This window comes from Acanthamoeba castellanii (assembly GCF_000313135.1).
Source record: "Acanthamoeba castellanii str. Neff unplaced genomic scaffold scf7180000084709, whole genome shotgun sequence".
Lineage (NCBI taxonomy): Eukaryota > Discosea > Longamoebia > Acanthamoebidae > Acanthamoeba > Acanthamoeba castellanii.
This window is the reverse complement of record NW_004457671.1, coordinates 197,069-209,534: the sequence shown is the minus strand read 5'-3', so window position 1 is coordinate 209,534 and position 12,466 is coordinate 197,069. Positions and strand designations below refer to the sequence as shown.

At 62.4% G+C, this 12,466-nt stretch overlaps 4 protein-coding genes across 4 annotated transcripts; 2 read left to right on the top strand and 2 right to left on the bottom strand.

Moving 5' to 3' along the window:
* Nucleotides 1–92: 92 nt before the first annotated feature.
* On the top strand, nt 93–4,819 carry ACA1_144330 (GTPase-activator protein for Ras family GTPase; the record flags this gene model as incomplete). Its single annotated transcript, XM_004353518.1, has 15 exons — nt 93–294; nt 531–1,694; nt 1,785–1,968; nt 2,038–2,146; nt 2,289–2,450; nt 2,572–2,643; nt 2,788–2,878; nt 3,001–3,079; nt 3,263–3,332; nt 3,550–3,623; nt 3,770–3,849; nt 4,152–4,216; nt 4,297–4,404; nt 4,491–4,620; nt 4,704–4,819. 15 exons carry the CDS (start codon nt 93–95, stop codon nt 4,817–4,819), a joined length of 2,706 nt encoding a protein of 901 aa, XP_004353570.1.
* Nucleotides 4,820–4,937: 118 nt separating this feature from the next.
* ACA1_144320 (ankyrin 2,3/unc44, putative) lies at nt 4,938–6,820 on the bottom strand (the record flags this gene model as incomplete). The annotated part of the gene is made up of 9 exons (XM_004353517.1): nt 4,938–5,099; nt 5,204–5,320; nt 5,383–5,565; nt 5,642–5,785; nt 5,880–6,032; nt 6,116–6,311; nt 6,394–6,539; nt 6,672–6,697; nt 6,775–6,820. The coding sequence occupies 9 exons, from the start codon at nt 6,818–6,820 to the stop codon at nt 4,938–4,940; spliced, it is 1,173 nt and encodes a 390-aa protein (XP_004353569.1).
* Nucleotides 6,821–7,459: 639 nt separating this feature from the next.
* ACA1_144310 (ubiquitin fusion degradation protein ufd1 protein) lies at nt 7,460–10,069 on the bottom strand (the record flags this gene model as incomplete). Its single annotated transcript, XM_004353516.1, has 15 exons — nt 7,460–7,537; nt 7,618–7,668; nt 7,751–7,817; nt 7,922–7,985; nt 8,069–8,145; nt 8,250–8,383; nt 8,479–8,598; nt 8,718–8,860; nt 8,933–8,976; nt 9,084–9,147; nt 9,343–9,415; nt 9,505–9,575; nt 9,697–9,789; nt 9,869–9,941; nt 10,043–10,069. The coding sequence occupies 15 exons, from the start codon at nt 10,067–10,069 to the stop codon at nt 7,460–7,462; spliced, it is 1,179 nt and encodes a 392-aa protein (XP_004353568.1).
* Nucleotides 10,070–10,258: 189 nt separating this feature from the next.
* Nucleotides 10,259–12,384, top strand: ACA1_144300 (RNA recognition motif domain containing protein; the record flags this gene model as incomplete). Its single annotated transcript, XM_004353515.1, has 9 exons — nt 10,259–10,522; nt 10,641–10,733; nt 10,864–10,908; nt 11,040–11,104; nt 11,253–11,277; nt 11,410–11,546; nt 11,667–11,839; nt 11,957–12,220; nt 12,296–12,384. The coding sequence occupies 9 exons, from the start codon at nt 10,259–10,261 to the stop codon at nt 12,382–12,384; spliced, it is 1,155 nt and encodes a 384-aa protein (XP_004353567.1).
* Between the last annotated feature and the right edge of the window lie 82 nt (nt 12,385–12,466).

Genomic DNA, 12,466 nt, shown 5'->3' with positions numbered 1-12,466 from the left:
AACAGCCACTAATTACGGGACATCGCACAAGGGAACAAATTCAAAAGAAAGGCACACTACAACCTTGGCGGTCGCGCCTTTGTGTGAAGAAGATGGAGGCCACGGCCCGCCCGCCCGTACCACGAACACGGCCGCCCCCTCCAGCCCCGCCCCCTCGCATGCGCGCCGCGTCAGCCGGCGACGAAGCTGGCGTGTCTCCGTCGGGGGCGCCCCTCCCTGCCACCACCACCTCGTCTGGCCCCTCTCCTTTCGCCGCCGGCCGGCCGGCCGTGCCCCCTCGCGTGCCTCCTCGAGGTGCGTTCAGCTCCTTCCTCCCTGCCCTTTTGTTCTCTCTCTCGTTCCTCTTCGTTCTCCCCTTCGCTCTTTTTGTCGCTTTTCACTTTTCCGTAGTTCAGGAATGCCGTGGTGTATCTGCCTCCCACTCTTGTTATTAATTCAATTATTTCATTTTAAATTATAAATAATCATAATAATCAGTTATATAATACAAGAAAATAATGACTGAGTTGTGTGTTGGCCGCGGCCAGCAGCCGGGTACGGCACGGGCGGGAGGTCGGGCTCTGCAGGGGCCGCCGTGCTCGCGGACCCCGGTGTGCCCTTCGTGCCCTCGCCCTCTCTTGCGGAGGCCACGCAGCCGCCGCGGGCATCGGCAGCCGCAGCGCTCTCTCAGCCGAGCCTTCCTCCCCACATCGCCTCCTCTGCGCCGCCGCCGCCGGTGTCGGTGGCGGTCCCTCACGGAGTGCCCGTCCAGCCGGACGGAGGCGGCGCGCCGCCACCATCGTCGGCATCGTCATCGTCATCGGCGCCAGCGACGGCGGCGCGGGCTGGGCCCTCCATTTCGCCGGGCCGCGTGGGGCCGGCGGACTCCCGCATTCCGGTTCCGCCGCGTCCCCAGCTCTCGCGGGCGTCTCCCGTCTCCCGCTCCTCGCCCGCGCTGTCCACCATCACCCCGCCGGGGCGCCCCAGCACCCCTCCCCACCATCACCCCCTCGCCGCCGCCGCTCCTATCGCTCTCGCCGCCGCCGACCCCGCGAGCACCATGTCGGCGCCCCTCCTGCGCACACCCGTGCTCTTCCCACAGATCACAACACCGGCTGACTCCTCCTCCTCCTCCTCGGCGTCATCGTCCTCCTCGTCGTCGGCCGCCGCCACCGTTTCGTTTGCGGCTATCGGGAGGGGCGCGCCTCCGCCGGTGCCCTTCAAGACGCGGGCGCAGGTGCCGCCTCGCCCGGCCGTGGTTCCCCGCCACGCGCCCGGCGTCGGAGCCGCCCCCAAGCCCGGCACCACCCTGCCGCCGGCAACCGACACAGACAACAACAGCAGCAGCGGCAGCGGCGGCTACGCGGGCGACGCGGAGGAGAATGCGGAGCCTTGGCCGAGCACCACTACCGCCGCCGCCGCCGCCACCAACATCTACGGGTCGGTGATCGAGCGGCCCGTCACGCACCACCAGCGGCCCGCCCTTGTCTCCTCGCTGTCGGCGGCCCCCGGCGTGGGCCGTGGCGCGATGGCCGCGTCGCCTCCCGGCACCGCAACCGGCACGACGGCGGCGGCGCGGGGCAGGCTGCCGCCGCCCATCCCGCCGGCGTCGGCCAAGCCCACCCTCAAGCCGCGTCCGGGCCACCGGCGCAGCCGCTCGTACGACCCGGCCACCCTGCGCAAGACCCTCGTCCGGCCCTTCGACCCCATCCAACGTACCACCTCTGCCCCCCCCCTCTCTTCCAACCGCTTGCTTGGATGGATAGAGAGCTGCCAGCTGATGATCTTCTTCTTCTTCTTCTAAGTGCAAGCCAAGACGATGGAGGACCAGCCGCGGTCCATGGGCGAGTTGAGGCGGGCGGCCGTGCAGGTGGGCAGCGACGACGACAGCAGCGACGGCGACGGCGTGGACAGCGGGTTTTCGCTGGGCAGTGGTGGCGGCGGCCTCGGCATGATGTCCATGTGCCTCGGCGTACACCCGTCCGTCAGGTGCGCCGCCCCTGCACCCGCTCCGTCGATCGGCGGCGCTGACTCGTGGTGTGATTCGTGTGGTGGCAGGGTGCGGGCCAAGACCGGCGGGACGTCGTCCACGCTCAAGCCCTCGCGCGACCTCCGATCGTCGGACAAGGCCGACAGGAAGGCGGCCAAGAACAACAACAACAACAAGGTACCCACGCCCCGCCTATTTTACAGTTTTGTCAGCATCGTCTGATATGCCCCATCTGTGCATACGTCATGTGTGTCGTGTGTGTCGTGTGTGTCATGTGTGTCGTGTGTGTCGTGTGCGCCGTGCGTGCCGTGTGGTGCAGGAGAAGAAGAAGGAGAAGGAGCGCAAGGGCTTTTGGAAGAAGAACAAGAAGGAGGCCAAGGACGCAGGAGCAGCGGGCGCCATGGCGGCGGGCAAGGGCGAGCGGTTGCTGTCGGCCGAGGAGTGTCGGACCAACGCCGACGCCTACCACCGATGGTTCCAGGTGCGCCCCTCGACCCCCCACCCCCGACCAACGCAACTCGGAGGTGTTTGGGTGGGGGGTGGGTGCATCGTGCATCGTGTACTGACGTCAGGCGGCGCTCGGATGGTGGTCACCAATGCAGGTGTTGGGGCGGGAGGACCTGGTGATGGCGCGCGTGCTGAGCGGGGTTGTAAAGAGAGGGGACAGGGATCAGGTACGCCCCCACGTGCCTGCTCCTCCTCGTGGTGGCGGCTGGTGGTCGTGGTGGCTGGTGGTAAGTGGTAAGTGGTCCTGGCTGTGGTGTCACTCAATGGCCATTGGTCGATGGTGGCGGGTTTTTATTTGTGGGATCTGCCAGGCGACGACGGCATTTGTACACTACTTCACAGGGCGGGGCGTCATGCTGGCCCTCTTCGGCCACCTCATCCGCGCCGAGGTCGACGCCACCGGTACAACACACACGACGCACGCACACACGCACGCACACACACACATGCTGCCGCCGCCGGCATCGTGGTGTTGTTGATGGGCCGGGCCTCACGCGTTCCCTTCCCCTTCTTTTTACCTCCAGCGGAGCCGGGCACGCTGCTGCGGAGCAACAACATGCTTTCGGCGCTCCTCTCCAAGCACCTCCAGCTGGTCGGCCGATCGTACGTGCCCCCCCACCCCATTTTCCTTGTTTTCCTTATTTTCCTTGTTGTGTGGACGAGCGGTGGTGGTGTGGGCTGGTTGGTTGGTGGCTGACGTGTTGGGGCTGATCGGTGGTGGATGGTGGGATGCATCAACCGTGGTACGTGAACGTATCACATCATAACACATCTTATCGTATCCAGGTACCTGCGACGCGTGCTGCACCCCATCGTGGCGCAGGTGTGTGAGATCGCCACCGAAACCAACTTCGAGGTACGTGCCCTTCTCCTCCCATACCTTTCCTGGCCGATGGAGCAGGTGGTGGTGGCTGGTGGTGGCTGGTGGTGGTGGTCGTGGCTGGTGATGTTTCTACTGGTGTCTCCTTGTGGGATGCGCATTCGGAATATTCACACGTGCGTGCGATGAAACAGGTGAATCCCACGCGCTCGAGGAATCGGAAGGCCCGGGCGTGGTGGTCGATCTGGCCCAGAACACCCAGAACGTCCTGTTCGTGGCGTCGCAGGTCCTCCACGCCCTCCGCACCTCCATCCACTACTGCCCCATGTACTCCCCCCCAATCACCCCCCCTCCTTCCATCGATCACCTCCGTTCGATTGATTGATGCCCATCCATCCATCCATCCATCCATCCATCCATCCATCCATCCATCCATCCATATCCAATGCACCACCACCACTGCCCCGTCGCAGGTCGATCCGGGAGATCTGCCAGGAGCTGGCCCACGTGGTGTCCGCCAAGTACCCCGACGCCATCACCTCCGTCGTGGGCGGTACCAGCCCCTCCCCCCCACATAACTCCAGGCGCCAGTCTGATCTCTTGTTTACGGTTGGTTTGATGGGCGGGATCTGCTCTCTCTGTACTCTCTCTGCTCTCTCTGAAGGGTACTTTTTCCTGCGCTTCCTGTGCCCGGCCCTGCTCGCGCCTGAGGGGTTCGCCCTCGTCGGTACCCTTTCCCCCCCGGACTCACCCACCGCATCGCCATCACTGCCATCATCGTCGTCGTGTTTCCACCACGGCGATCGTGTTTTGGTAGTGGTGGCGCGTCATGCTCACGCCTACGTACCTGTGCAGACGACGGCATCCTGACGCAGCCCGCCAAGCGAGCGCTGGTCCTCGTCTCCAAAGTTTTGCAGCAGGTTGGTCCACCACCACCGCCCACACACACATGCACACGATCGTTGCCCAGACAACATCTGACCATTGAGGAATCGATCAGCTGGCGAACGGGCTGTCGTTCGGCATGAAAGAGACCTACATGATCCCCTTCAATCCGTTCCTGGCTGAGAACGAAGCTCCCGTGCGCGACTATCTCCGCCTCCTTTCGGTACCGCCTCCTTTTTCACTGTGTGCGCGGACACCCTCATAAATGACTACTGCTGCTGCTGCTGCTACATTCCGCCGCGCGTGCAGACGATTGGGACCGACGAGGTGCAGCGAGGCGACGAGGACACGCTCGATGGCAGTGAGAGCGACACGCGGCACTGCCTGGGCAAGCTGGCCTACGACAACCGGGACGACATCTCCCAGGTCCTCGCCTCCGGTACCTACACCTCCTCTTCTCTTCTCTTCTCTTCTCTTCTCTTTACGGGAGCGCGGACTCACTCAAGCTCTCTGTGTGCGCAGGGGAGGGCCTGGGCGCAGCGCCAGAGCTGGGCCAGGTGCGCGACGAGTGGAAACGAATCGCTGCCGACCTGCTCGGCCCACCGCCGTCATCATCACCACCACCACCACCGCTATGAAGGAAGGATCTGCTGTGTTCGCCCCTTTGAGCCACCCATGTACCACCACACTCCCCACAGACCAACCAACTGGTAACAGTTTCACGAGAGAGATACAAGACGTTCAAAAGAGAGACGTTCAAAAACTGCGTCCGGTTTCTATTGGAAACTTGGTGTCGTTGTTTGGGGGGGGGTGCCGGTGGAAGGGGTGAGTGAAGTCGAGGAGGGAGGAGCCGCCATGTACAAGTGGTGGAATGAAAAAACGGGAATGGGCTGCGGCCTTAGGACATGATGCACTCGCCTGAGTTGCGAGGGCTGCAGAAGAGAGGCGCGGCAGAAGCAGCGTGAGCTCGCCCTACCGGTAGCGGCATCACTCGAGCGAGAGGGAGGGAGGGGAAGGTACCTGGTCCTGCTGCCTCTCGGCTTGGAGGGCTTCTTCTGCGAAACAAAGTATTCGCCACCGTCTTGCGGCTCTTCCTTGACGAACTTGAAGGGCTTGGCGTTCTTGGTGTTCTTCAGCTTCTGCAGTCGGTACTATAGTGTTAGCTCTCCTCTGCAAAAGCGAGAGAAAAGGGGCCACGTACTCCTCCCTTGCCCTTCAGGAACGTGGCCACATCGTCGTGTCCATGACGCAGAGCGTCGGACAGCGGAGTCTCCCTCCATCGATCGGTGATGTTGACCTTGGCTCCCTCGGCCACCAGGTACTGCACCAGCTTGAGGTGGCCCTCGGCAGCGGAGATGTGAAGAGCAGTTCGGCCGTCGTAATCCTGCGGGTCGCGAGCATACAAGAGATGAGCCGATGCGTGGAGAGACTGCTAGTACGCAGGGTGTTGGGAGCGGTACGGAAGTGTTCGGGTCGAGGCCCATGTTGATCAGCTTCTCGATCACAGCCAAGTCTCCCTTGGCCGCCGCATTGCAGAGCTGCGAGATGATGTCGGTCACCTTCAGCTTGGCGCGGGCGCCCACCGACTCGAGATATGCGACCACCTGCGAACCAACGTAGGCAAAGCGTGCAGGTAAGGCAGTGCACACCTATCTCGTAACCGAGCCGACGCCGAAGAACTCGTGTTTGCATTCGCACCTCTTGGTGCCGGTGTTCTAGGGCATCGCTGAGCGGGGTCCTCTGCCATCTGTCCTCCGGGTTGACGTCACCGCCCTTGGAGACGAGCAGCTTCAACACCTCGAGCTTGCCCTCAGAGGCAGCCACATGCATTGGGGTTCGCTTGTCGTAGTCCTGGAGAAGAAAGCGACGCACTCCCATGTGAGTGAACTACGCGCACGTGGTGCGATCAAGTGGAGGAGTTGTGAGGGTCATACCGCGCCGTTGACGTTAGCGCCGTCGTCGAGGGCTTCCTTGACTTTCTTCACGTCGCCAGCAGCCGCGGCGGTGAGGAGCTTGGTGACGAGAGCGTCAACTTCCATCTCGGGCCTTTCGCCGCCCTTGCCCTGCAGGTAGTTCATGATGTCGTAGTGCCTCCCTCGGATGGCGTCGGACATGGGCGTGCCGCCAAACCTGGAGGTAACACAAGACTGCGTCAGCACACCAGTGGTGTGGAGGCGAGTAGGGAAGTCGAGGAGCGCAGTCGGTTGCACACCTGTCCTCCGCGTTGACGCTGGCCCCCTTCCGCACGAGGAACTTGACGACCTTGAGGTGCCCGTCTGCAGCAGCAATGTGTAGGGGCGTACGCTTATCATAGTCAGCACCCGTCACGTCGGCACCCTTGTCCACCCAATACTCCACCTGCACTTCAGTAGAGGAGGCAGGGCACATAAGCTATCCGCATGGATGGTGAAGAGAAGGGATTTGGAAGGGTCGTGCCTTGTCGGTGTTTCCTTGCTGGGCGGCAATGCACAGGGCGTAGAACAAGCCCACCTCCACCAGCTCGTCCTTGTCGGCACCTGGTAGGCAAGAGTTGTCAGCGCCTCTACAGAGCAAGCAGAGCCACAGAACGGCGAGCAGAGCGGGCTAAACGTACTAGTGAGTTGCGCTACTTCCTTGGCTACCTTCTTGTCCTTTGACATGGTGGCTCTATATAATCTGCTGTGCGTTATGCTGCAGGTAGAGAGGAGGAAGAAGAGCCAGATAGAAGTGAAGTCGGGCAGGGGGGCGATCGCTCACGGCGAGTAGGCTTCGCTTTCCGTTTGCGCGACGTGGCGTTGGTGTTTGTGCGCCCTCACGCAATCGCGCATCCTTTTGAAGTGCCGGCTCCTGGAACATGTCTCCTCGTCTCCCGAACTCGCACCTCTGCCTGCTTCCCTTTTCCCGGCGAATGTTTCGCTATTTGAACCATTGTTCGCATTCCATCTAAGGAATGCGCGTAAATACGTCACATTCCTGTTTGCTGCCCAGCTGCGCCTTGTGTCTCGGTGTGGGCGGGGAGACCTGATGGACGGGGATCGGGTGAGTACCAAGCGAGCGAACGAAAGCGAAGAGGGTGGAATGGTGATGGTACTGGCGAGGGTGAACCGAACGCTGCACACGGGGCACGGAGCGGTGGAGGCCCCGCATCGCACGGAGTGATCAGGCAAGATTTCAGCGGTGAAGTCGTTCTCGCAAAAGAAGCACGCCACCAACCTAAAGAAGGCCGACTAGGCGATCAAGCCACGTGATTGTGCAATCACAGCAACGAGAAGGACCTTCTGGAGAGGCAAGAGCAGTGCTTACCGCTGCGGACATTCGCGTCGCTTGTGCGTTCGCAAGTCATCGAGTGCCAGCTCGGCGCCGCACATGCACGCCAGCTACACACAACAATTGGGTACGGAAAGTGGTGGAGGTGAGTGCAGCGCGGAGGGAGTAGTTGTATGGGCGAATCGCGTACGGGTGAGTGTCGCAGGTCAGCGTGCTTGGCCATCTCCCCGAGAGGCATCACCTGCGCATACGGGGGAGGCACACATGGCTAAGTGAATGGGCTCAATGGGCGAGGCGGGAAGGGAAGGGAACACACGCCATACCTGACCGCACCCGGGCACGGTGCAGCGGTAGTTGGCGCGCTGACAGAAGGCCTCGTGCCGCTCAAAGCTTTCCGGTGGCACGCACCGAAGGCTAGCACCGGTGTGGCGATGCGTGTGCGTGTGAGTGTGGGCGATAGCAACACAGGCTGAGCCTAAGTGAGGTAGGTGTACCAATTGGAACAGCGCTTCGCCTCGCTCGCTGCAGTTTCATCTGGCAGCCCGGATGGCTCCTGATCTGCAGCAGCAGCAGCAAAAGAAGTGGTTGGGCACAAGAGGACTGGTGGAGATAAGAGGGCAACGCATCAGAGAAGGCGGTACGAGGGTGTGCAGTGATCGTGATGCGGAACCGTGCGGGGGCCTTGTATCCGTTGACGCCGACGTAGACCACCCCTCGTCTGATGCCAACCAATGCCAGTCCAGGGTTTGGTGCATCAGTCGAGCGACGTGTACACTCACTGGTGGAAGTGTGTGTGTGTGTGTGTGTGTGTGTTCGCATTACCGTCCGTTGTCGCTGCTGGGTGGTATCGTCAGCTGCACGCTCCCCGTGTCGGCGGCCATCCACTCGTGATCCGCCAGGGTGGGCTGCTTGCTCACGAGACTCGCGTACACGTCCGGGTCTCCCTCAATACCCTCCTGGCAGCACCCGATACGGCGTGTAAGTGAAACCTGTACGACCACCGCGCGTACGTCGTTGTGGGTATCAAAGGGCGCAGAGTGAATCACCGTACCACCACGACCCGCAGGTCCATCCGATCAAGCGAGTCAGGCGGCGCAAATCGAAAGTGCGTGTAGTGGTTGGCCTCTACTGTGGCTTCGTGCGGGCTGTCCAGTTGCAAGTCGCACACGCGCTGTAGTTGCGGGAAATCGCCGGGGGGGGGTTAGTGATGAAGGGAACAAGACATGGGCCGCATCGAGCGGGAATCAAGCGAAAAGGGTCGCGGGTGTGATGTATGGCGGCTGCGCGTACGTCTGCCTCTCGACCGGAGTGGGGAGCGGGCAGCAGGTCGACTTCGAGCCGCACTTCGACGATTTGAATGGATTCGGCCGGCTGGCACTCTTCCACATGCAGCCGGTGAACGACGTCCTGCCACCGAATCCACACGTCCGTGCCTGCACGCATTTATACCACATTAGACTGAGTCGTGTGATAGCGCATTCCATTGGGTGTTGATGGTGGAATACCTTGCGTGAGACTGCAGTAATGGTAGGAGAGGTGTTCCTCCAGCCTGGCGCGCGAGGAAAGGAAGGAAAACACGTTCCAGAATGTCAATTGGAATGCTTCGGCTGCGCAGCGCGAATGCACAGGCCGATGATGAGGCCACTCCACACGTACACGGCCTTGGGATTCTCGAGAGCGCCCCACGCGCCGTCGCTTGGTCGCAGGCGCACGAACGTGCCTTCACACCACACACAACACAACACAACACAACACAACACAACACAACACAACACAACACAACACAACACACACATGTCGTTGATTCCATGACCACCGGACAGGAGCATTGTGCATGCATGTGCGATTGCAGGTTAGGCGCGCGTGAAGGCAGACAGGAGAACGCGCGCGCCAAGCCCTTACCGTGGGGTCGAACCTTGAGGCAGCGGCGGCGCGGCCAAGTTGATTCGCACTTCGTCTCCGTCCTTCAGCTCGAGGCTGTCCATCATCTGTGCGTGCGCCAACCGATCACGTTGCGCGTGAGTGCACACAGTCCATCCAACACCTGGCGGGGGGCACGACGGGCGCGTAGCGTTACCCAGCGCGGGAGAACCACCACCGAACTGTGGGGCGCAGTGAAGTCGGCCACCCCAGCAAAGGCCGTGAGCACTGCACGTAGTCGAGCCGCACGACACCGCACGCGCGCGGGTAAGCAACGTTGCAGCATCGATGATGGGTGGTGGTGCTTGATGAGCGAGAGCCACTGCAGTGACGCGAGGGGCAAGCGTACTGGGGGAGGAGAAGCTGGCCACCTGGAAGAGCAGAGGGCTGGCCTCTTCCACGAGCCCTCCCAGCCGCCCCAACACCTCGCTGCCCAAGATGACTGGAGGACCGCGGCAAGGTCAGGTGAGATGGTGATGGGGGGGGGGGTCGGAGAGGAGGGAGGCGGGTGTGGTGCGTACTCTTGTTCCCGTACTCAATGTCGGGACGGTTGGCAAAGGAAGGAGGATGGGCTGCGTACAGACCTCCGTGCCACTGCACGATTGCACAACCCGCGCAGGCGATTATGCAGTCGAACGATTAGAACTTGCAATTCCTGCGTGCGCAGAGGGGATCAAAGAAGACACGAGGCGTACTCGACGGATTGCTGTGGTGCGCTTCATGCTTCGCACAACAATAAATGTTGCTTTTCCTCTCCAGCTTTCCTTTGAATTCTTTTGTTTCCCTTTTGATCACACAGCGCGTGCATCCATCACATTCGCCACCCCCTTCCATCAGCTGTACGAGTAGAGAATCGATTTGCCTTTGCCAAAAGCAATCCAGACGAGACGTGAGATTGTGCCCACGCAATAATGGGACGAACAAGTAGCAGTGGCCGAAAGGGGACAGCAGTGGGGGAACCCAAGGCGTGGCCCAAGGAGCAGCTGCTCAAGGAGGCCTACGAGCTCCACCGGCAGCGCAAGAAGGCCCTCGCCCTCAACCCGCGGCCCAGGCCCGACTCTGCCGGCAGCGGCAGCGGCAAGCAGTCGGCCGGCGCCAACGCGCCCGCCCCGTCGCTCGCCACCTCACGACGCGACTCCAGCGGCACTCTGGGCGACGCCACCAAGCAGGCCCGCGTACACGCCCCCGCCGCCGTCGTGTGTCGTCGTGTGTCGTGTCGTGTGTCGTGTGTCGTCTGATTGCCGGTGGCTGGGTGTTTACGCGCGTGTGCGCGGGCGGGTGTGGGATGCGCAGGCGTCGCTGGCGGCGGCACCGCTGGCGGGAGAGACAAAGGACACGGGCTTCAAGCGACCGGCCAAGCTACAGCGGAAGCTCGACGAAATAAAGGCACGACACGACACACGAGCGCGCGCATGACACACACGACACGTGCGGCACACAAGGGCGGGCAGCGGTGGTGGTGTCCGTGGTTGCCAACGTGTATCGCGCGTGTCGTGTCGTGTCGTGCGTTGCACAGGAGAACCCTCTGGCGCCGGAGGAGAAGCCCGCCAAGAAGCGACGCGTACGCACCTCCTCCTCGTCGTCGTCTCCATTTCCTTCCCAGCGCGCCGCCGCCGCCGCCACGTGCATAGATGCGCTCCGGCAGTTCTGACCCACCCATGGCATGGCATGGCGTATGCACGCGCATTGCAGACCTCCGGAGACGAAGGAAGGCCCACCGAGGAGCAGCCGGCTCCCTACTACGCCCCCTATGCAGGGTACCACCACTGCCTCCTCGCCACATACTCTTCTTCTCCTTCGTCTTCTTCTCTTGCCCTTCACTCATCATCACTCGTGCCATCGATCATCACGCACCCACGGTGGTGCTCCCACTTTTCTTTCTCACGCCTGCTGCGTGCTGCTCAGAGGCTACTCTCGGGGCCACCTCGAGGTACGGCGCAGTTGACCTAGCCAACGTGCTGCGTGTGTCTGTCTTCTTGCCCGCACACACGTGTGTGTCGTGTGTGTGTCGTGTGTGTGGTTTGTTGACGAGTCCGGCACCCGTGCGCTCACATGAGTGCAGGAGCCCGTGGATGGCGACTACTACCCCACCACCATCTTCGTGGGCGGCCTCGCCGACGACGTCGAGGAGCGGGACCTCGAGCGAGTGTTCTCCCGCTTCGGCCCCATTGACGCCATCCGCCTCATCAGCAACAAGAAGTACACACGACACGACACGACACGACACACCAATCTTTTGTCTTTTTCTTCTTTCCTCGCGCTGTCGTGCGTGGCGGCTCACCTCTTCTTCGTCGTCGTCTTCGTCTCCTCGGCCTGCAGCTTCGGGTTCATCAAGTTCAGGACGCCCGACGCGTGTCAGGCGTCGATCCTGGGCATGAACGGCGAAATCCTCAACGGCTCCCGCGTGCGCGTCGATCGGGCGAGGGTGGCCCGGCCCCCCTGGCAACGCCGGCCCTGGGGCGAACGCCGCCCTTACCCCCCGCGAGACGACGGTGCGCTCCCCTCGCCTCAGCGGCTGTGGCGATGACCGTGATGCCACCCATTGTCACCGTGATTGCGTCGATCTGATGGTGGTGGTGGTGATGGTGGTGGTGGTGATGATGGTGCAGGCCATGGCGGTGGTGGCGACGACTACTACCGAGGCGGTCCTCCCGATGGCTCGGACTACGGGAGCGGAGGAGGCGGCGGCGGCGGGTACATGCCGCGGGATCGGGAGCGAGAGCCGCCCTACGGCCTGGCCTCCCTTCGGGGCGAGTCGACGCCGGTGCCCTTCCCGCCCACCCCGCAGCAGCAGCAGCAGCCCTACTCCGCCCCTCCACCATCCGCCTCTTCCCCCTCCCTCGTCCCGCCTCAGCCCGGCAACCCGCCCCAACGTACGCCGCCCTGGCCTGGGCCTGCCTTGCTTCTGCTCACCTGTGCGCGCGTGATTGGGGGGGGGTGCATGGCAGGCGACCGATCGCCCGAGGGCAGCCCAGGGCTGGAGGCGGACTCAGGCGAGTCTTCAAGCCGGCGGGCTGTGCAGTACGACGACCTGTAATGGCGCCATGTTTGCCGATCGTGTGTGGAGGAAGAGAATACAAGAGACGTGGGGTCCCGTAGAGAGTGTGTGCGCGGCCGTG